Genomic DNA, 18,816 nt, shown 5'->3' with positions numbered 1-18,816 from the left:
CCGTGGGAGGGGGGTTGGAACTGGATGGTCTTTAAGGCCCCTTCCAACCCAAACCTGTCTGTGATGCAGAGAATGAGCTGAGAGTGCGGGTCTGAAAAGCAGCCTCATAGCTGGTTAGGCCAGGTGCTCTGATGGGCAGGGAGATCAGGTAAAGAACTGGTTCTGTTCCTGTCCCCGGGCCAGAATGGCCGCCTAAGCTGACTTATTTTTTGGAGTGTATTGAGATGAGGACTTTAAATTTTTTTCGTGGTTGCCTAAACCACAAAAGTCACCTTCCAGATAATTTTTCACTTTTTTTTCAGTGTTTAGAACGTGACCTTCATTTATGCTTTTATTTGTGATGAAAGCAGCTGTTGTGAGCAAAAGCTGTTGGAGTATCGTTTGTCCATAGAGAACATGAAGAGTCGCTGGAGTTGGTTATACCTGGATTTTCTTGGGGGTGCCCCAGAATGAATTCTACCTGAAGCCTTACAGGTCTTTTGTGGGAAGAAATAGCTGCTTTGATTGCAAGTATTTTATATTATGGCTTCCCAAAGCTTTCTTAGTGAAGGCTTTTTATCTTTTGGGTCACTGCAAAAATACGGTCAGGTGAAAACCGTTCCCTTCTGTAGCTGGGAAGGTTTCCTGTAGAAATGGAGGAGTGTGGAGAGTGAGGGTGGCTGCAGGGGTGAGATGTACATGGTACCGGACGGAGTTTGAGGGAAAGCTGTTCCTTTACCCTTACACGGCTCGTGCAGAGACACTTGTGTTCCGCAGTTACTTACCTGTTCTTTACAGAACCCTGCTGATAAGCCTTGCTCGCACGTGGTGTCCAGCAACTGCTGAACTGAACTGCTCATTTGCTGGCATGTTGGTGGAATTTTCCATCTACGCTTGCTCCTTAGAAATCCCTCTTTGAGGATCTGGTTTGGGTGATAAAAAACCCCTGAAGTGCTGTGGCTGTTAGCAGCTTTTCTGGAGAAAAGGAACACGTGCTCTGATTAGGGGTTAAATGCAAATTCTCCCTGGGTGAATTAAGGTCTGATTTCAAATGAAACCCAAAAAATAAAGCTTGCAACATGTAGTTTAATAATTTATGGAGTTAGTCTTGACTTTTGGTCAAATGTCTTTGTTACTTAAATAGCTTTGCTGCCAACTAAACCTATCAGTGCTGCAGAGAAGACTTAGATGAGGATTTTGGGGTGGTTTTGATGCCAAAATGCCAACCCTAGATGACATTTTGGAGAACGTTGGAGAATTTGACAGGTTCCAGAAGCAAACCTTCTTTGTCCTGTGTTTGCTTTCTGCTGCCTTCACCCCAGTGTATGTGGGTGTCGTCTTCTTCGGGTTCACCCCCGAGCATCGCTGCTTCAGTCCCGGGGTGGCTGAGCTGAGCCAGCGGTGCGGCTGGAGCCTGGAGGAGCAGCTGAACCACACGGTTCCCGAGTGGGGCAGCCACGGGGCTGGTTTTGGCAGCCGCTGCAGGAGGTACGAGGTGGACTGGAACACGACGGACATCAGCTGCACCGACCCCCTGGGCAGTCTCGTGGGCAACCGGAGCACCGTCCCCCTCGGTCCCTGCCAGGATGGCTGGGTCTACGACTCCCCGGTGACCTCTCTCGTGACAGAGGTAAAAGCAAACACCCCCTTTCCCTTGCCCCCTCAGTCACAGAACAGCTGAGGGATGTGGGAGAGGGTTGGTGTCGCTGGGGCTGTGGTAAAATCAGGCCTGCCTACCTGGGCGAGGGGGTCTTCTTGCTGCAATCCTGTGCTAGGCGAATTGCCTGCCCTCCATCCTGGCTGTGACGCGTGGCCTTGGCTGCTCAGGAGGCTTATATCTCCAGCTGGGGAGCAAAGCGTATTTCCAGCAAATCAATCCCTGGGTAGATAAAGTCCAGTTCTGAACGAAACTCCTGTCGCACGAGCGGTGCGATTGGTGGAGGTGGGTAAACAGCGTCTGCGAGGCATCGCCACTCGCAGCACGGCAAACAAAGCCGGCCCATCCCCAAGCGGGTGCGCTGCACGGACCTCCCCATCCTCCTGGGATCTGGCCCCGGTGTGAAGGACTTAATTTCTTCTCTTTTTTTTCAGCAAAGAAAAAAACCCCCTCCTTTTAAGTTTGTTTCACATACTATTGAATGACTGTGGGTGGGGCGAAAGGTAATCACCCCCTACCATTAAACAGCTTAATTCAGAAGATCCAATGGCTGTTTTGTCTTCTCAGAAAAGGTGCGAATAAACTGAAAATCATGTTTGAGCTACTTGGGCACTTTAGGGTTTTAGGTGCTTTAACTTTAAAAACAAATCACTCTCTGGGATGACAGACTTGATTTTGTCATAAAGCTCCACCAGATTTTTAGAGACAGTGGAAGTCAGGATTCTTTGCCCCAAATACCTAAGTCAAAACGCAGGAACAGGTAAATTCTGTGCTCTAGAAACTTCATCATAACAGTTTTGTAGGAGGTTGGAGCTAGATCTTGCGCAGTGCACTCTAAGGATATTTCTGTCAGGGAAGTATGGCCTGTGTGACATTAACATGAGGAGGTGAGACACCTCCAAGGGAGGGTGCCCCAGGACTTCTACAGAGCAGCAGTGCAGCAGATTTCAGCAGGCACATCTTGCTGCAAAAGGCTAGAGCGGATGCTGCGGTCCAGATGCCCCCGCTGTGATCTATTGAGATTGTAGGAAGCTGAAAACTTGCAGTCTGCGTGGATTTGTGCAGTCGTGCTCTCACATCAGTCCTCCCCTTTCTTCCGAAGGGGGTGCAAGGCCAGGCCCACCGGCCGCTTCCTTCGCAGCACAACCAGAAGCGTCACGTGCCTCCGTGAGCATTTTGGCAATGTGTTTTGCTTCTGGATGTGACTGTTTCTGTGATGGCTCTTGGGCTCTGTGATGTTGTCCTTTGCTCTGGCAGCTGACCAACGGAAAGAATTGAGCTGACTAAAGCATGTCACTTTACTTGAAGGAAAGATTTACAGATGGAAGAATATCTTCATGGGAAGCCCTGCAGAGCATCAGGAGGAGTACCTGGTTTTGTGTTGATTAAAGATGCATAGCTTTAAATAAACCCAGCTACCGGTAGGATGGGAAGGGATTCTCAGTCATGTTAGGACAGCTTTCTGAAATAACTTCCTGTCTAGTAGTTTCTACTCGTATCTCAGTAAGTTAAGAGAACTAAGGCCAGGTGGCAAAAACATGTGTGTGTACCCATGTGGTATAAAGCTTGGCCTCAGATGCAAAATACCTGGACAATTTAGTTGAGTAGAGAGAATATAGTGTGGCCTCAGTGGCAGATACAGATACCACCTCCCCTTCTCCTTTGGGGAGCCAGTGCTCCACGGGAAGCAGGATGAGGCAGGCTTTGGCAAGCATCTAGGGTACCTTTAGTGACGGCATCACCCTTAGTCCTGAGGGGTCTGCAGGGCATGTGAGGGTGCGAGACAACCAGAACTGCTAAGAAATGTTTGCATCAGCCACAGGAAAAGGTATCAGAAAAGCCCAGGGTGAACAGGTCCGTGCTGATTTAATCAACAAGGTCTAATGCGAATTGGGGTCTCAGTCTTGACAGGTAATAACCCAGTTATGCTTTTTTCCAGTAATGAGAGATGAGACATGGATGGGAAATACTAGGAAACTGCTCCAGGGCTTGATCCTGTTTTTAATGTTGGACACTTAAGTCTGTAGAGTTTCTGGATGCTAATAAAATGGTCATTGACCCAGAACCAAATTTAAATCTTTAACCGAAGTGAAGGAAACTTGTGGATGTGAGCCAGCTCCTCGCTTCCTTCTCTTGCTTCTAACTGTGGTGTCCCTTGCAGTTCAACCTGGTGTGTGAGGACTCCTGGAAGCTGGACCTCTTCCAGTCTTCTGTGAATGCTGGGTTTTTTATTGGCTCCATAAACATCGGCTACATAGCAGACAGGTAGGTATGTGCGGTCTGACTGTAAAACCCTCCGACCTCCCTTATCAGTGTTCAGCAGCTAAGGTTCCATAAAGGCAGAGAAAGGGTTGTGCAACTGCTGTCATCTCTGCTCTTCCCAAAATAAGGTCAGCCGCCCGGCTGTTCAGTCACAGTATGAGGAGTGGGTCATTGTCTCTTAGGTCGTACTGGTGGTCTGCACCAACCTCCTGCTCGGCGAGTCCCGCAGAGCCCATGAGGGTTCTTTGAGGACCGTGCGCTCACAACTCCCTGCTGTGCCACACCAGAGCCATGGGGTGTTAACTGCGGCCAGGACATGCTGGCTTGGAGCCCCCACTTGATCCGTCATGCTCTGTGTGGCTGCAGCTTGGAAACGCCTTGCTGCTTTTGGAGAAACTTTGGAACAGTAGATGCAGAGATTGCCAGAGAGGTACAGCAGCAGTCCCCGTGAAAAAGGCAGAAATCCCTGTTTCCTCGCATCTCTAGCTCCCTGTTCAGAGCCAACAGACAGCAGCTCTAACCTGGGTAGCTGAGGTTAAAACCCAAACAAATGCTAGTATTTTGAAGGCCCTTTTCCCTGCCCGCCTTGTTCTCCTCCTGCCTAGGACTGTTAGTACAGCAGGCTCTGACTTGCTCCAGCTGTGAAATGCAGCCCATATAAATCTGGTGCATGCAGACATATCAGAATCATAATATTAACCCATACGTGTTTTTTACTCCCCTTATCAAAAACACAGATTACTAAGATGCCTCTTCTGAAATTAATGGATAATCATCACAGTCCAAATATATGTAAATATGGGACTATTGTTCTTTAACTTGTGAAATTTGTCTTTTACCTCAAAGCCTTGGTGGAACAGAGCAACTGGCACAGTAATTATTCAGTGAATAGAAAAGCAGATGAGTCATTCCCGGGCTAAGAATAAAGGCAATATGTATCTTTCCCTTGTATAGCACAGTTAGATTTTTCTTCCCCCCCCCCAAAATGTACAAAGTTTTCACTAGTTTAAAATGCCTGTGTTTTCGTGTTTTCAAGACTAGTGTTTTACTTTACATTTTATCTTCCAATCCAGGTTTGGCCGAAAATTTTGCCTCTTAAATACAATCCTTGCAAATGTTGTCTGTGGAATCCTCCTGGTCTTCGTGCCCACTTACCTGTGGATAGTCATCCTCCGGTTCTTGCAAGGGCTGGTCAGCAAGGGCTGCTGGACTGCAGGCTATATCCTGGGTGAGTCTGGACCTTTTCCTAGGGGCAAGGCTGGCTGTGGAATATGAAGGGGAAAAAAAAAAACCCAAACCAAAACCAACCCAAAACCCCCCTATAAAACCCCAAACAAAAGCCATTAAAGAAAATGTTTCCCATGCTGTTTTCATAGAATCACAGAATGGTTTGGGTTGGAAGGGACCTTAAAGATCATCTAGTTCCAACCCCCCTGCCATGGGCAGGGACACCTTCCACTAGACCAGGTTGCTCAAAGCCTCATCCAGCCTGGCCTTGAACACTTCCAGGGATGGGGCATCCACAGCTTCTCTGGACAACCTGTTCCAGTGCCTCACCACCCTCTCCAGGAAGAACTTCTTCCTGATAACTAATCTAAACCTTCCCACTTTCACTTTAAACCCGTTACCCCTTGTCCTGTCCCTACAGGCCCTTGTAAAAAGTCCCCCCCAGCTTCCTTGTAGCCCCTTCAGGTACTGGAAGGCTGCAATAAGGTCTCCCCGGAGCCTTCTCTTCTCCAGGCTGAACAAGCCCAACTCTCTCAGCCTGTCCCCATAGCAGAGGTGCTCCAGCCCTCTGAGCATCTTCGTGGCCTCCTCTGGACTCGCTCCAACCAGTCTATATCCTTCTGATGTTGAGGGCTCCACAGCTGGACGGTGTACTACAGGTGGGGTCTCAAAACAGCAGAGTAGAGGGGGAGAATCACCTTCATGTTTTCTCCGTCTTGGACTTCTCAAGTCTTTTTTCAAGCACTGTCATTAGGGAGAAGAAACAGTAACCTTCAAAGCTCAAGGAAGTATACTAGGGCTGTTTCCTCAAGACAGGCTTTGCTATCTGCTACGGTGCAGATCCCCTTGGCAGATCTGGGCCCCCGGGCTTGTCTCCCTCCTCTTGGGCACCAGCTAAGGAAGGCAATGGCCATGGGGCAGATGGCAGACAGGGTGATCAGAGAGGAGACTATTAAAGAAGCAGGCAGAAACTGGGGAAAATTGGAAGCAGTTTTATGGCACAAAGAGCATTAAACGGCAAACAGAGGCTTTACAGCCTAAAAATAACTGAAGAACAGCATGTACTCACTGAGAAGACGACAAACTGTTTGGGTATCTATGCCCTTGTCTGGGGGATTGCAAAGCAACGTGAGGAGCCAGGCCGTACCGATGCCTCTCCCAGTGCCTTGCACTGTTGGTGTCTGGTGGTGACGCATGGCTGTGTGCAGCAGCAGGGCTGGGGCCAGCCCGGGACCACTTTCTGGGGCATGGGAGTCCTGCCTGGGACTTTCCTGATTTCTCTGGGGTGGAGTCCAGGCTCTTGTCAAAAATACCGAATATCAAGCAATCACCATAGCAGCAAACTAAATATTTTAAATGCTGCCCAATAGAGCCTTATCTGGATGAGAATGTCAGGTGGCAAGTAGCTCTGAGTGATCCAGCTCACTGTGATAGTGGAAGAAAATGCAAATGACAACACCCTAAACTTCTCTTAAGTCTTTTTGTGGGGATATCTTGCTAATGCAGTTATCCAGATGTCTGATATAAATAATAAAAAAGACGTAGCCCACAGTCCAGACCATCATCTGCCAGGGTATGGTTGTTCCTTCCTGTGAATATTCTAGAAGCCTGCTTGGCCTTATAAATCTTTTCCTGGCACAAACGAAATCTTCATCACCTCTTCTGGGGAACTTTATGCCTATTTAGAACATAAAATCCCTATCAGGACAATGACTTGCTCTATCCTGGTATTTTCTCTCAATTATTCCTTGTTGCGGTTTCTTCTTGAAGCAGTCTCACGAGAGAACCAGAGTCAGCACCAAAGCCCCTTTAAACTTGTATCTTCTCCCTAAGGGTGGCCAACACTTCCATGGTGGGCCAGGGAAGGGTACAAGGGCAGAGCAACCTTATTGTCATGCTCTCCTGGGATGTTTGTCTACCCCTTGGCTGCTTTTGTCTCAGTCCTACCGAGCCTGAGGAGATGTCTCTATGCACCATTTAGCAGTATTAGCTAATCCGTGGGTCTAACACACAGCACTTCCCTCCGTTGCTAAATAACTGCTTTCTGTTCTTTTCCTAATTGGTTTGCTTTCTTGAAATCACTCAACCAGGTGGAAAATTCTGAGTGTGCTTGTGCCTGCCTGCTGGAGTAGTTACTTTTAGCTCTGTATCAACAAGACTTAACCCGTGGTCTATCCCATGATGTGCAGTTGCAAAGCGCAGATGAGTTGTGAAACCATCCTGCAGGTGCCCTTGGAGTGAGATGTGGGCTGGAAGGCTGGACTTAGGAAACAAAATGTGATTTTTTTGTTACTGGGTTGGAGACATTCTGTAGTGTGGTGTTAGGTTTTACAACAAAAACCCTCTGTGCACTTTGAGGAATGTTTGATTTACTTGGAGATTTCCATGACAGAGGACAGTAGTGGATGCCTTAGGCCAGTGTAAGAGCAGGACCACTGTTTTCTTCTCTGCTGAGAGTTTGGGTGACAGAAAAACAAGCCTTCCTCTGTGAGCACCAGAGGTTTTTTTTTTAATCTGAAGGCTTTATGCCAGAAAGTCTGGGATTACCAAGACATTTTCTTCAGGACGTTAATGCAGCATTGGTTTTCCAGTGTCCCTGCAGAGCAAGTTACTGCTGTGCTGAGTGATCATGGCTGAGCTGTGTTCGTCTGTGTGTTCTTGCAGTGACGGAAGTCGTCGGTCCGAAGTACCGGAGGACGGTGGGCATCCTCTACCAGACGGCCTTCTCCGTTGGGCTCCTGGTCTTTGATGCCATAGCTTATGCCATCCCTCACTGGCGGTGGCTGCAGCTCACCGTCACCCTGCCGAGCTGCTTCTTCCTGCTCTACTACTGGTAAATGGGCTTTCATTGTACCTCCACCCAAAACCCAGGTGGGAGAGGGAGATTCTACTGAGGGAGATTCAGTAGTGCTTTTTGGCTGTGTGTGCCTCAGTGCAAAGAGGAGGTACACAGCAAAAAGGGGAGGGAAATAAGACCCCTGAGCACCTGAGACTTCATTGCATCTTAGCCTGTGCACTGCACCTGGCTTCTGTTTAAAAGACCACTTTGAAAAACACGGTGGGGTGGGGGATAATGGTTTAATAATCATATATTGCCTTCATTGGTTTAATAATCATATAGTGCCTTCATTAAGCATTTCATAAAAGAAATAAAAAGAAATACCTAGACGTAATTCAGTGGATCCTACACCAAAAGGATGGTTATTGAGGAATTGTTGAATGCTAACATAACTGTGTGTTCTTTCAAGGAAAAAAGTCACAGCTTTTTGTGGTCCAACCAAAAGAAGCCACGCGGGTTCACTTTTATTTTTGATTCTCTCTGCTCCTTCTGATTGATATTTTTCAGTTTGAGTGTTTGATTTGAGAAATTGTCTGATGGGTCAAGAGGTTAGGAATAGTAGAAAGAGATTAGTTGCCTTCCTTTTTCTGTATTTGTGAATCGGTAAGCCAGTTCTAGCTTGTTTACTACTTCTTAACCTGCGATGGCACAACTGGAAAATGGCTCCCAAAGAGGAGCCAGTTGGTGGTTAACAGGCTGAATAAATGATGGCACTACTCTTGCTCAAAGCCACTCCCTGACACATCTTTAATAAATTCATCTCTCGCTAAAGCCACTACCACAACTGCTTCTCTTCCCATTTCGGCAGCAGGATATACTACTTTTCCTGACTGGGCGGGGTGTAGAGGTTGTGGTGGTTTGTGCTGGAGGGAAACACACAAAAAACCTAAACCAACCAACCAAGGAAAAAACCCACCTGCCTGTATAAAACCAAAGCCCCCTCTCCACATCATCCATACATGGGATCGCTATGGGAGCTTTCTGTTTTGGTATATCATAGCATCCACTTGCATTGTAGGTGCCTCCCAGAGTCTCCCAGGTGGCTGATCTCTCAAGGGAAAAATGACAAAGCTATGAAAATTGTCAGAGATATGGCTAAAAAAAATCGGAAAAAGATGCCCTCCCATTTTGAGGTGAGCTCAGGGTTTGCTTATGCATGTAAGCAAGCATCATGACAGCCCCTTGCATCAGTTCCTCTCAGCTGAAACTTACTGTACTTTGTACTGGCTTTTCTGCAGGATATTAAATTTGAAGAGGAAGATGGTGGAAAACAGAGTCCCTCACTCATCGACCTTGTCAGGACACCGCAGATGAGAAAAAACACATTCATTTTGATGTACAACTGGTAAGAAGATTATGTGGGAGAGCTGTTTCTGGAGCTCTGGTTATGAAGGCTCCAGCAGGACACATACCTCAGTCCTTTGAGTGACTAACAAAACTGGGGTGCTCTTCTCTCCCCAGGTTCACGAGCTCTGTCCTCTACCAAGGGCTCATCATGCACATGGGAGTAGCTGCTGGGAACGTGTATCTGGATTTCCTCTATTCTGCGCTTGTCGAGTTCCCAGCTGCCTTCATCATTATCGTCACCATCGACCGCGTCGGGCGGCGCTACCCCTGGGCCGCATCCAACCTGGTGGCTGGGGCTGCCTGCCTTGTCACGGCTCTGGTCCCACCAGGTGAGTCACCTGGTGATGGCTTCCCCCCTCCCTCCACCCCATGGGGACAACGTCCACCTCTCCCTCCATGTTCCCGTGGTCCAGCCCCAAAGGTCCGCAAACGCACGCCTGCCGTCGTGTGCTGTCTCCCTGACTTAGTAACTACGGAAGTGAAATGAGGTCGATTTGTAGTGCTGCTAATAAATCTCAAAGCACCCAGGTCCCCTCCCCACTCTGGGAGGGTCCTGGTGTCACTGCTCATGTGGTGCTGGCTGTTCCCGTTCCCTCATTCGCACAGGTGGAAGAAGGCTCCTTAAAAATATCAAGGGAGATGGGTCAGAGTTCCCCCCTAAAATAACACGGTCTGCTGAACTGCCAGGATACCTTTAAATGTGTTGAATGTGTTTTCTCTGCAGACATGCATTGGCTAAAAGTGATTGCTGCTTGCATCGGGAGAATGGGGATCACGATGGCTTTTGAGATGGTTTGCTTTGTAAACACTGAACTGTATCCGACGTACATCAGGTGGGCGCATCCTCCTCCCTATTGGCACTTGGCCTGGAAACGGATAGTTGAGGCCAATGTGTATGTTATGTTTTATGCTAAAATAAATGATCCTCAGATGCTTCAGAATTACACAGGTACTGCTGAACATGAAGTAGGTGGAGCATTTAGTAAAATGCTTTATAAAGTAGATTAATGAAGACAGCAAATGTGTAGTTTAAAGCAGATGAACACTCATGTGACTGAAATAAAGGGTAAAGTGGAGACATCCAGGGTGGATAAGGATTTTGGCTTCCTACATAGTGCTTGGATATGTAATTTGTTTGAATCAAAATAACATTTAAATGGATCTGTCTGGAGTGTAGTCTGCTATGGAGAATGTGTGTTAACTCAAGCCCTTCACCTCAGGACTAGAGTTTTTCCCTATTTGTAAGAAGGCTGCAGGGTGAATAGCTCAGAAGTAGATATGTAAGCTGCAGATATCTAAAGCTTGGGAGTTAATTCTTCTTCAAAACCTCCTTTTTCTACAAAGTGACTCTAGGCCATTGCCTGCAGAGGTGATGTCTGCACTGACCAGGTGAAACTTGCTCCTCTTTTCTTCATTGAAGAGACACGGATTATATAAAGCTATACCACATATGAAATCAAGAGAATCTATCAATCGTATTTCTCTGTTCATAATGAATACAGTGGAGTTTTAAATATTATTAATATTGTATAACAAACAGAAGGGTCGCTTGCCACCCCTTGCACTAGGTCACATAAGATGTACTGAAGCTAATAGTTTTATGTTTTTATTGTATCCAGAGACTCCCCTCAGACACTTTGGGCCTGATTTTATTCTGTCTCTAACCTTGGGAATTTGCTTACACTGTGAAAATACACTTATACTCTCCTGTTCCTATATTCTAAGCTCTTTTTTCTTGCAGTACTTAGGTCTAAATAACTTCTGAGTGTGTCCATCAGTGGAAAGCTAGGGCTTTGCCAAACTACTTTGGCATTTTGTGGTCTGCTGAGCTTCATGCCCTGCACAGGGGTCAGAACTGTGACCCATGCCCTTCCGTCCGCACTACTGTGATGCTAACGCGATCCCTCTGCTGTTGAACCAGGAACCTTGGAGTGATGGTCTGCTCCTCCTTGTGCGATGTTGGTGGAGTCATCGTCCCATTCATTGTCTACAGACTGGTGGAAGTCTGGCACGATCTGCCCCTGATAGTCTTCAGTAAGTGCCACCTTATCTCCTTGCTGGCTGCTCCTGGGTTGCAGCAGCAGGGCCCAAGTTTCAAAGGGAGGGAAAAGCAGCTAAGGCAGTTGCCCCAAATTCAGCAGAAGCCCTGTCCCATCTCCAAAAGTCTTAGCCTCCAGGTTATAACCGCCTGGATCTTGTTTATGCATTCATATCTCCTTTGCCCTTATTATTGTTCCTTGCATTTTAAAGGAGGCTGGAGGTGAACACAGCTCAACAGATGGCAAAGAGCTGAGAAATATTCTCATGTTTTGATGAGATTAATATGTTGATGCATTCAGATCTGATCAATTACTGCTCTTCTGTGAGGTATATTGTCTCAGTTCAGGAGCCAAAACCTAGAATTTCCCATAACTGCCTATTTAATGGAGTACAAGCGTGGCTGTTAGACTGTCAGAAAAGCTGAAGTGTGTTAACTGGCTGTTCTCCAGCTGTTTGGAAAGAGGTTGGTAAATAAATGTAAGATGAGTGTTTGCAGACCAGTGACCTGAACTACCAGGTCAGGGTCTGCAAAACCTTTCTGCATCTTTAGAAATAGCATGCTGATTTAGAGAAATGTCTTGAATGGCAATATGGAGTTTTTAACAGACAGCACATTTAGGATGGTGCTTGGTAGATTTAAAATGTAGACACCAAACATGGACAAAGTAGGTAAAAGAAATTATCACTGGAGAGGTTAATCACATTGTGTAGGAGATAATTACATGGTGTGTGTATTTTCTAAATCTTATGTAAATAGCAGAAAATTTGAATCTGTTTTCTGGCATATGCTCAGACAAGAAAGGGTTCTTTTCTCTTTACAGTTGTCTGTCCAGCTTGAGATGCTGTAATTGAGTGCATAACTCACAACTGAACTTGGCTCGTTGCTGTCTCCCTGTGGCTGCCACATCCTCCAGAGGTGGCATGCTGCTTTTGCATACAGAGCCTCGGCATGCACATCTTGTGTGAAGAACAAAACAAAATGCCGTTTACGAGTGCCTTGTGACAGGCAGCAGAAAGTGGTGTGTATGCTAACAAGTTCTTTGTGCATCTGTTTGATTTGAAGCTGTTCTTGGTTTGATTGCGGGTGGATTGGTGTTGCTTCTGCCTGAAACTAAAGGAAGAGTTTTGCCTGAGACTGTTGAAGATGTTGAAAACTTTCACAGGTGAGTCAGGATGAAGAACTCTTAGCAGCTTTCACTTGAAATTGTGCAAAATCCCTGCCCAGAGCTCCTTGGGGAAGCCCAGGGATTACCTGGTTTCCTTCTATGCTTCCAATAAGTTGCTGTTTAATTCCCAGACTCTAGCTGGAGAGAATTCCTTTTTACCACTTGACTACCTAGGCATCTGAAAACAATCAGCATAGGCCTTTACTGGCCTGTGAATAGTGGCACTCAAACCTGCTGCAACAGTACTGTAAATGTTTTGTGCTTAAAAAACTCAACTGATCTTGTGGAACAGAAAAAAGGGCATTCTTGATAGCAGCTACTCATGTGGGGAATGAAGCATCGGTATCTACTGCAGAGTCAGAGCAAATCTAGGGAATTTGAGGATTAGCTGTTCATTTTCTCTGGGGAAGAGGGAGGGCGAGTGAAGAACGTGAAGATAGATGCTTTCTGCACACCTTTTATTCCTGGTTTGCTGCTCATGTCTTGTTATTCTTGCAGGCAAAGTGCTCCAAAGGCCAAAACGATCTATCTCCATCTCCAAAAGTCAGAAGGAGGATATGACTGAAGAAGACAACTCTTTTGGGGTAGCCTGATTTAAGGCTCTAGTGTGCAAAGGCAAATTAGAATAAATACTCTCTCCTTTCTTGCCTCTTTTATTTATTTACTTTTTTAAAAATCTGCCTATTCTTTACTTACGATGTTTGAGGGTTTCAGGTGGATTGTCCCTATTACTGTGTAGCTGCTTTCCTGTCTGTAAGCTGTAATATGAATACGTTTCAGAGCTGGGAACTTTTCATACCAGCTGTATGGACCTCAAAATGGGGGACAGATCTTAACTTGGGGATGGTGGGGTCCATCCCAACAAAACTTTATAAGCCTTCATGAAGTTTGACTTTGTTTTGTTTTACGAAACGCCACCATAATATAACAGAGGTTTACTTATGTTCTGGCACCAAAATGATTACAAACCTTGCACAGTCTTGGTACAACTTGCAACTGATTCTGTATGGACCTCAAAATGGGGGACAGATCTTAACTTGGGGATGGTGGGGTCCATCCCAACAAAACTTTATAAGCCTTCATGAAGTTTGACTTTGTTTTGTTTTACGAAACGCCACCATAATATAACAGAGGTTTACTTATGTTCTGGCACCAAAATGATTACAAACCTTGCACAGTCTTGGTACAACTTGCAACTGATTCGCACAGATTTTTTTTTTTTTTTTTTGGTAACCCTTGTGTGTTTTGGTGTTTATTTTCTTGCAACTGATTCGCACAGATTTTTTTTTTTTTTTTTTTGCTAACCCTTGTGTGTTATGGTGTTTATATGAGTCCATAGTCCAAGTGCCTGTAGCCCTCATTGGGGATTTTATTGGTGTCACGGTTTAACCTTGGCTAGCAACAAAGTACCACGCAGCTGCTCGTATACCTCCCCTCCCACCCTCCAGAGGAGAAGGAGAATTGGAGGTAAAGACAAGGAAGCTTGTAAAATTGAGATAAGAACTATTTACTAATTCAATATAACTGAATATTATAGTGATAATAGTATTAACAACACTACTACTAATAACTAATTAAAATAATAGAAAATAAAACTTGCCCACCGCCTGCCAAACGATGCACAGCCAGGTCCCAGGTAGCAAGAGTCAGAGCTAGAGAGCCCTAGAGCCAGAGCCTGAGAGTGATCGCAGCAGAGTCCGAGCGACAGTGTGACTGGGAAAGCCAATCAACCTACCAACTCGCTAAAAAACGAGCCATCAAAGGAGTTAGCAAAAGAGTTTAACAGAGGAGTTAACAAAGGAGCAGAAGAATTATAGCCCCCTGGCACGCTCCCATCTTATGTACTGAGCCTGACCTGCTATGGAATGAAATATCCCCTGGGGTCAGCTCTCTGAACTTGTGTTCTCCCACACTGCTTGTAAGGTGGGAGAGAGAAAGTTGGGAATGCCGCTGCAGTATCAGAAGCTGAGAAAAACCTTGAATTTGGTGCAAGCACTCCCCAGCACCAACTAAAAAGACACCTTATCAGTACTTTTCTCAGGTAAGTCCAGAAACCTAGCTTCATACCAGCCACTGTGAAGAAAGTTAACTCTTTCCTGACTAAAACCAGCACAACTGGCTATCCTCAAACTCCCAAAGATGGGCATGTGATAACTCCAGAACATGAAAAGGGATACACAGGAGAAAGAAAGACTTATGGTCCTTCTTAAAGTAATAAACTTGCTCAGTTTTCTGTGTGTAACCACTAAATCTTCTTTTCTTAATATCATCTTCATAGGGGATAGTCCATACTTTCTTTCTGTTTTCCTAAGCTTCCATAGCATTATAATGTGTTCATGCACAGGCATGCAGAATTTTATTAAAAATATTAAGTTGAGACTCCAGTCAAGTTGTGGTAGGGAACTACAGCTGCCAAGGGACTGAGAGTCCACCAGAGTCCTGCTTTACTGGAGGCTTATGGAGGGGGAAGCCCTGAAAGTTTGTCCCTTTGGAATGAGCTGGGCTCAGGTTTGGGGACCTGCAGGACTCTCAGCTGGGACTTGGCCAGTGGCCCTGTGCCTCGGGGAGCAACAGAGGGAGCCTGGCAAGAAATATCCAGCACCTTTCACAGTTTCCCTAGTCCTTCCCACTTAGCAACTGTAACCGTCTTGGGCTTGCAGAGGAAAACAGGCACAATGTTATTATGGCTCCCCTTGACTCTTTGTTTTGTTGGTCCCAAGGACTGCTGGGGAACACTGCTTTGCAGTAAGGATGCTGTATGCAGGGCAGGAGATACTGCTGCCCCTCAATGATCATCTGCAAGGAGAGAGCTTCCACATAAGGCACCTGCTGCTGGACTCTCTTGGGCAGCGTGCTATTCCCCCAGGAGCGCTCCCGCTGTGGCAGCACGGTGATGTTGCCCTTGCTTTTGACTGGCCTGAGCCCCAGGTGATGTCCAGTGTTGCTGTGAGGCCGTCGCAGCAGACCCGAGAATGTTGTCGTGGCCCTGCCATGCTGGATGAGGTTGCTCTGAGAAGGTAAGAACAGATCTGGAGCGATGTGACTTTGGCCCAGGCAGTTGCAAAACTAATACTTGCTTCAGGGTCAGAGAGGAACAATCTGGTCCTGAGATGTGCAAGAGGGACATTTGGGATGTAATTGTGTGTCCGGTGGAGCTGGTGTCCTGCTGTGATTGCAGAGATGCCTCCGCTCTGCAACAAAACAAAACTGGCCAAACAGCTGTCTTTATTATAGCTCATTGATTCAAAAGCTTTATTCAAACCTCTTCATTACAGTTCATTGATTGAAAACACCATGCAGAAGGAAAATGGGGGAGGAGGCAGGAAGTCAGGCAACAAAGCAAACACTGGAATGAATAAATGAGTAACTACAAGACCCTTACCCGTAACACTGGCATTTTTTTCCATAAGCACTGCTACCGCCATGGCAGGAGCTGCGGAGGTGGCCGGCTGTGGTGTGGTGTGCCTTTGCTTTGCAGTCACCCTACAAGTTTTACTGACATTTGCTTTCGGCAGCACCTTAATGAGCACAAGGGCGAATGTGCTGCTTTGATTTCCTTGCTGGCAACCTCCTCAACTCATGTATTCCTTCCTGGGTTTGGGAAGTCAACAAAACATGTCAAATCTGGTCCAGCTGCACATGGCTGCTTTCAAAGCACAGACAGCCTTTGTGTCCTGGGCGCGTGGTAGGAGCGTATCTTCTCCAGGGTGTGAGACAAGCCAGCTAATATCCTGCCTTAGATAAAGCAGTGGTTTTCCAGCTTCCTTTTCCCTTAACAGCAGCTGACGTTTGGCTGCTCCTGGGGTGCTGGAGCCTAACCAGTTCAGTGGCAGGGCTGTCCTTGGAGCTTGGGAAGGAGCGCTTCAGGCCCCAACTGCTGTCTGGCTTAGACAACTCTGGGAGCACTTGGACATGGCCGTGTCCATATTAATGAAAGTGAGACTGGCCTTTTAAGATGATCCTGTTCCACTCCCAGCTGCATAAAACCACAGTATGAGGACTGAGCTCAAAAAGAACATAAAAACTCCATGTTTCAGGGTACCCACCATCCTTCAGTAATTGGATTTTGGAAAGAATTTCTCTTAATTTCTACAAAATTTGTGGTGTTCTCCCTAATGGACAGCCTGGCTGAAGATGTGGACCAGGGTGGCACTTCCGAAGCACCATTCTTGTCCTCTGCTGTTGCTGTCAGCACCGGCATCAAAACACCACCACGCCAGCACAGATGCTATTTGGAGTCTTCAGTGCTAATTTTATCCCATCAAATGTGGCCACAGGCCCTGCAGTGTATCAGAGACTCTTTAAGCTGTCTTGTCCTTACACTTGTCTGGAAGCTGTAATCTTAACATGGTTGTTTTTTCAAGGTGTTATTGTGTGCATGTGTCCATGAACTGGCAGAAAATCACATCCTACAGGCCAGTACAAAGCTCCTGTGGTTTCTAGCTCTCCTGTTTATTGTGTGTTCAAAATAATGCACATGCTAGATAAAATCTAGCAACTTTGCAACTTGCTCCAATCCCATCCGTACTGTATGGTACTGTGTCATCCTGCAGTCTGTAAATGTTTTAAAATATGAAGAAATTGGGCCTTTTCCCAGATCTGAGACTGATCAGGAGACAAACCCAAATCCAGAGAACCTATGCAAGTTGAGGAATATGATGTGAATCACATTTTCAGTGCTTTCCAAGAGCACTTCAGCCTTCAAAAGTGCTAGAGCAGTGATTTTTCCAGCATGTTGTTGAGGGAGATCTACTTAGAATGCCATATCCTTTATTTGGTTCACCTTTTTCCCCCTGCCTCAGTCGTTATTCCTTACACCTGTTTTGGAGTTTGGCCATGCAGAAAACCAAACCCATGGCACTAGGGAAACAAACGTGTAAACACAAGCACGAATATGCTTTAATATGCAGATTGTCCTGTTATTGTTCATGCCACTCCCAGTGGTTGTCCATGGTGGGGCTTTCTCCCCCCACCCCATCACTGATCACTAATGATGCTGTAGTTGGACACAGCCCCCCCCACCATGAGCTGTTGCTGACTCCAACTCCTCTTTGCCTTTCTTGTTCTTTTCCAGCTTTCCTAAAATTCAGTCAAATTCTGGGATGCCAAAGTTTAAATGCTAGTCTTGGCTTAGAAGTACTTATTTTTTGTATTTATTTCTCTGGAAGAAGGGGAGTAAACTGGGAAGGAAGAGGAGCTTCTGGATGTACCGAGGCTCCTGGAGTGGGCTCTGCAGTGGCAGTGCTCACTGCTGGGTGGCAGGACTGTCTCATGCAGCCAATTTGTTGGACTTCAGGAGCAATAGACCAACCGCACAACCAAAATTTTAAGGGGTGTAGGGCAAATTGTGACCATAATTCAGTTATTGTCTACATTCTTGCTTTCAAGCAGAATCAGGTGTAGCTTGGAGAAGGTGAGTTGAGCTCATAATTCTGTTCCCACTCATTAGAGAAATGAGCTGTGAGTGATCAGCCCAAATTTTTAGTTTTATAGGAAGCAGAAGAAAGTGTTCCTTCCTGAATTTCCCATCCACTCTGTACGAGTTGCTGCTGCCAGATGCCCTGGGATGCCAGAAGTGCGAATGTGATTAGAAGGCAAATAGAAAAATTCCGTGGGGATGGTTCAGGAGAGGCTGAAGCAGAAATGTGGGCAGAAGACCTGTGGCTCAGGAAGTCCCCAAGCCTCAGACTGGTGGCAGCTGGGAGAGTGCAATGGGGAAAAGATCAGTGCATTGCCCTGGCTCATCCCTGCACGTAGAGCTGAGGGCTGGGCTTGCTATGGCTGCTCTGCTGGCCCCCTTCTGCCTCCCTGCCCCAACACATGTAGATCTGTGAAAAACAGGTCCTTAAAGTGCTGGAGTATGTCCAGAGCAGGGCAACGAAGTTCGTGAAGGGTCTGGAGCACAAGTCCTGTGAGGAGTGGCTGAGGAAACGGGGGTTTTTTAGCCTGAAGAAGAGGAGGCTCAGGGGAGACCTTATTGCTCACTACAACTACCTGAAAGGGGGTTGCAGAGCAGAAGTGGGTGTTGGTCTCTTCTCCCAAGTGGCAAGGGCTAGGACAAGAGAAAACTTCCTCAAGTTGCACCAGGGAATGTTTAGATTGGATGTGAAGAACAATTTCTTCACTGAAAGGGCTGTCAGGCATTGAACAGGCTGCCCAGGGAGCTGGGTAAGTCACCATCCCTGGAGGTATTTAAAAGACACATAGATGTGGTGCTTAGGGACATAGTTTAGTGTTAGGTTAACGTTTGGGCTTGATGATCTTACAGGCCTTTTCCAACCTAAAAGCTTCTGTGATTC

At 46.5% G+C, this 18,816-nt stretch overlaps 1 protein-coding gene across 1 annotated transcript; it reads left to right on the top strand.

Annotated features, from left to right (window-relative positions):
• Positions 1-1,198: 1,198 nt before the first annotated feature.
• Positions 1,199-12,518, top strand: LOC104514668 (solute carrier family 22 member 2-like). Its single transcript, XM_010158414.1, has 10 exons — positions 1,199-1,609; positions 3,798-3,901; positions 4,972-5,126; positions 7,790-7,958; positions 8,983-9,097; positions 9,203-9,309; positions 9,426-9,640; positions 10,036-10,144; positions 11,233-11,345; positions 12,415-12,518. Exons 1-10 carry the CDS (start codon positions 1,199-1,201, stop codon positions 12,516-12,518), a joined length of 1,602 nt encoding a protein of 533 aa, XP_010156716.1.
• The last annotated feature ends 6,298 nt before the right edge of the window (positions 12,519-18,816 follow it).

The sequence above is a fragment of the Eurypyga helias genome, unplaced genomic scaffold, assembly GCF_000690775.1.
Source record: "Eurypyga helias isolate BGI_N326 unplaced genomic scaffold, ASM69077v1 scaffold16379, whole genome shotgun sequence".
Lineage (NCBI taxonomy): Eukaryota > Metazoa > Chordata > Aves > Eurypygiformes > Eurypygidae > Eurypyga > Eurypyga helias.
This window is presented reverse-complemented; position numbering and strand designations above follow the sequence as displayed.

What these genes read in the sequence shown, in the direction of transcription:
- LOC104514668 (XM_010158414.1), top strand. Translation starts at nt 1,199, where the DNA reads ATGCCAACCCTAGATGACATTTTGGAGAACGTTGGAGAATTTGACAGG. An exon ending in TGACCTCTCTCGTGACAGAG is followed by an intron (nt 1,610 to 3,797) that starts GTAAAAGCAAAC and finishes TGTCCCTTGCAG; the next exon opens with TTCAACCTGGTGTGTGAGGA. An exon ending in AGATGCCCTCCCATTTTGAG is followed by an intron (nt 9,098 to 9,202) that starts GTGAGCTCAGGG and finishes GCTTTTCTGCAG; the next exon opens with GATATTAAATTTGAAGAGGA.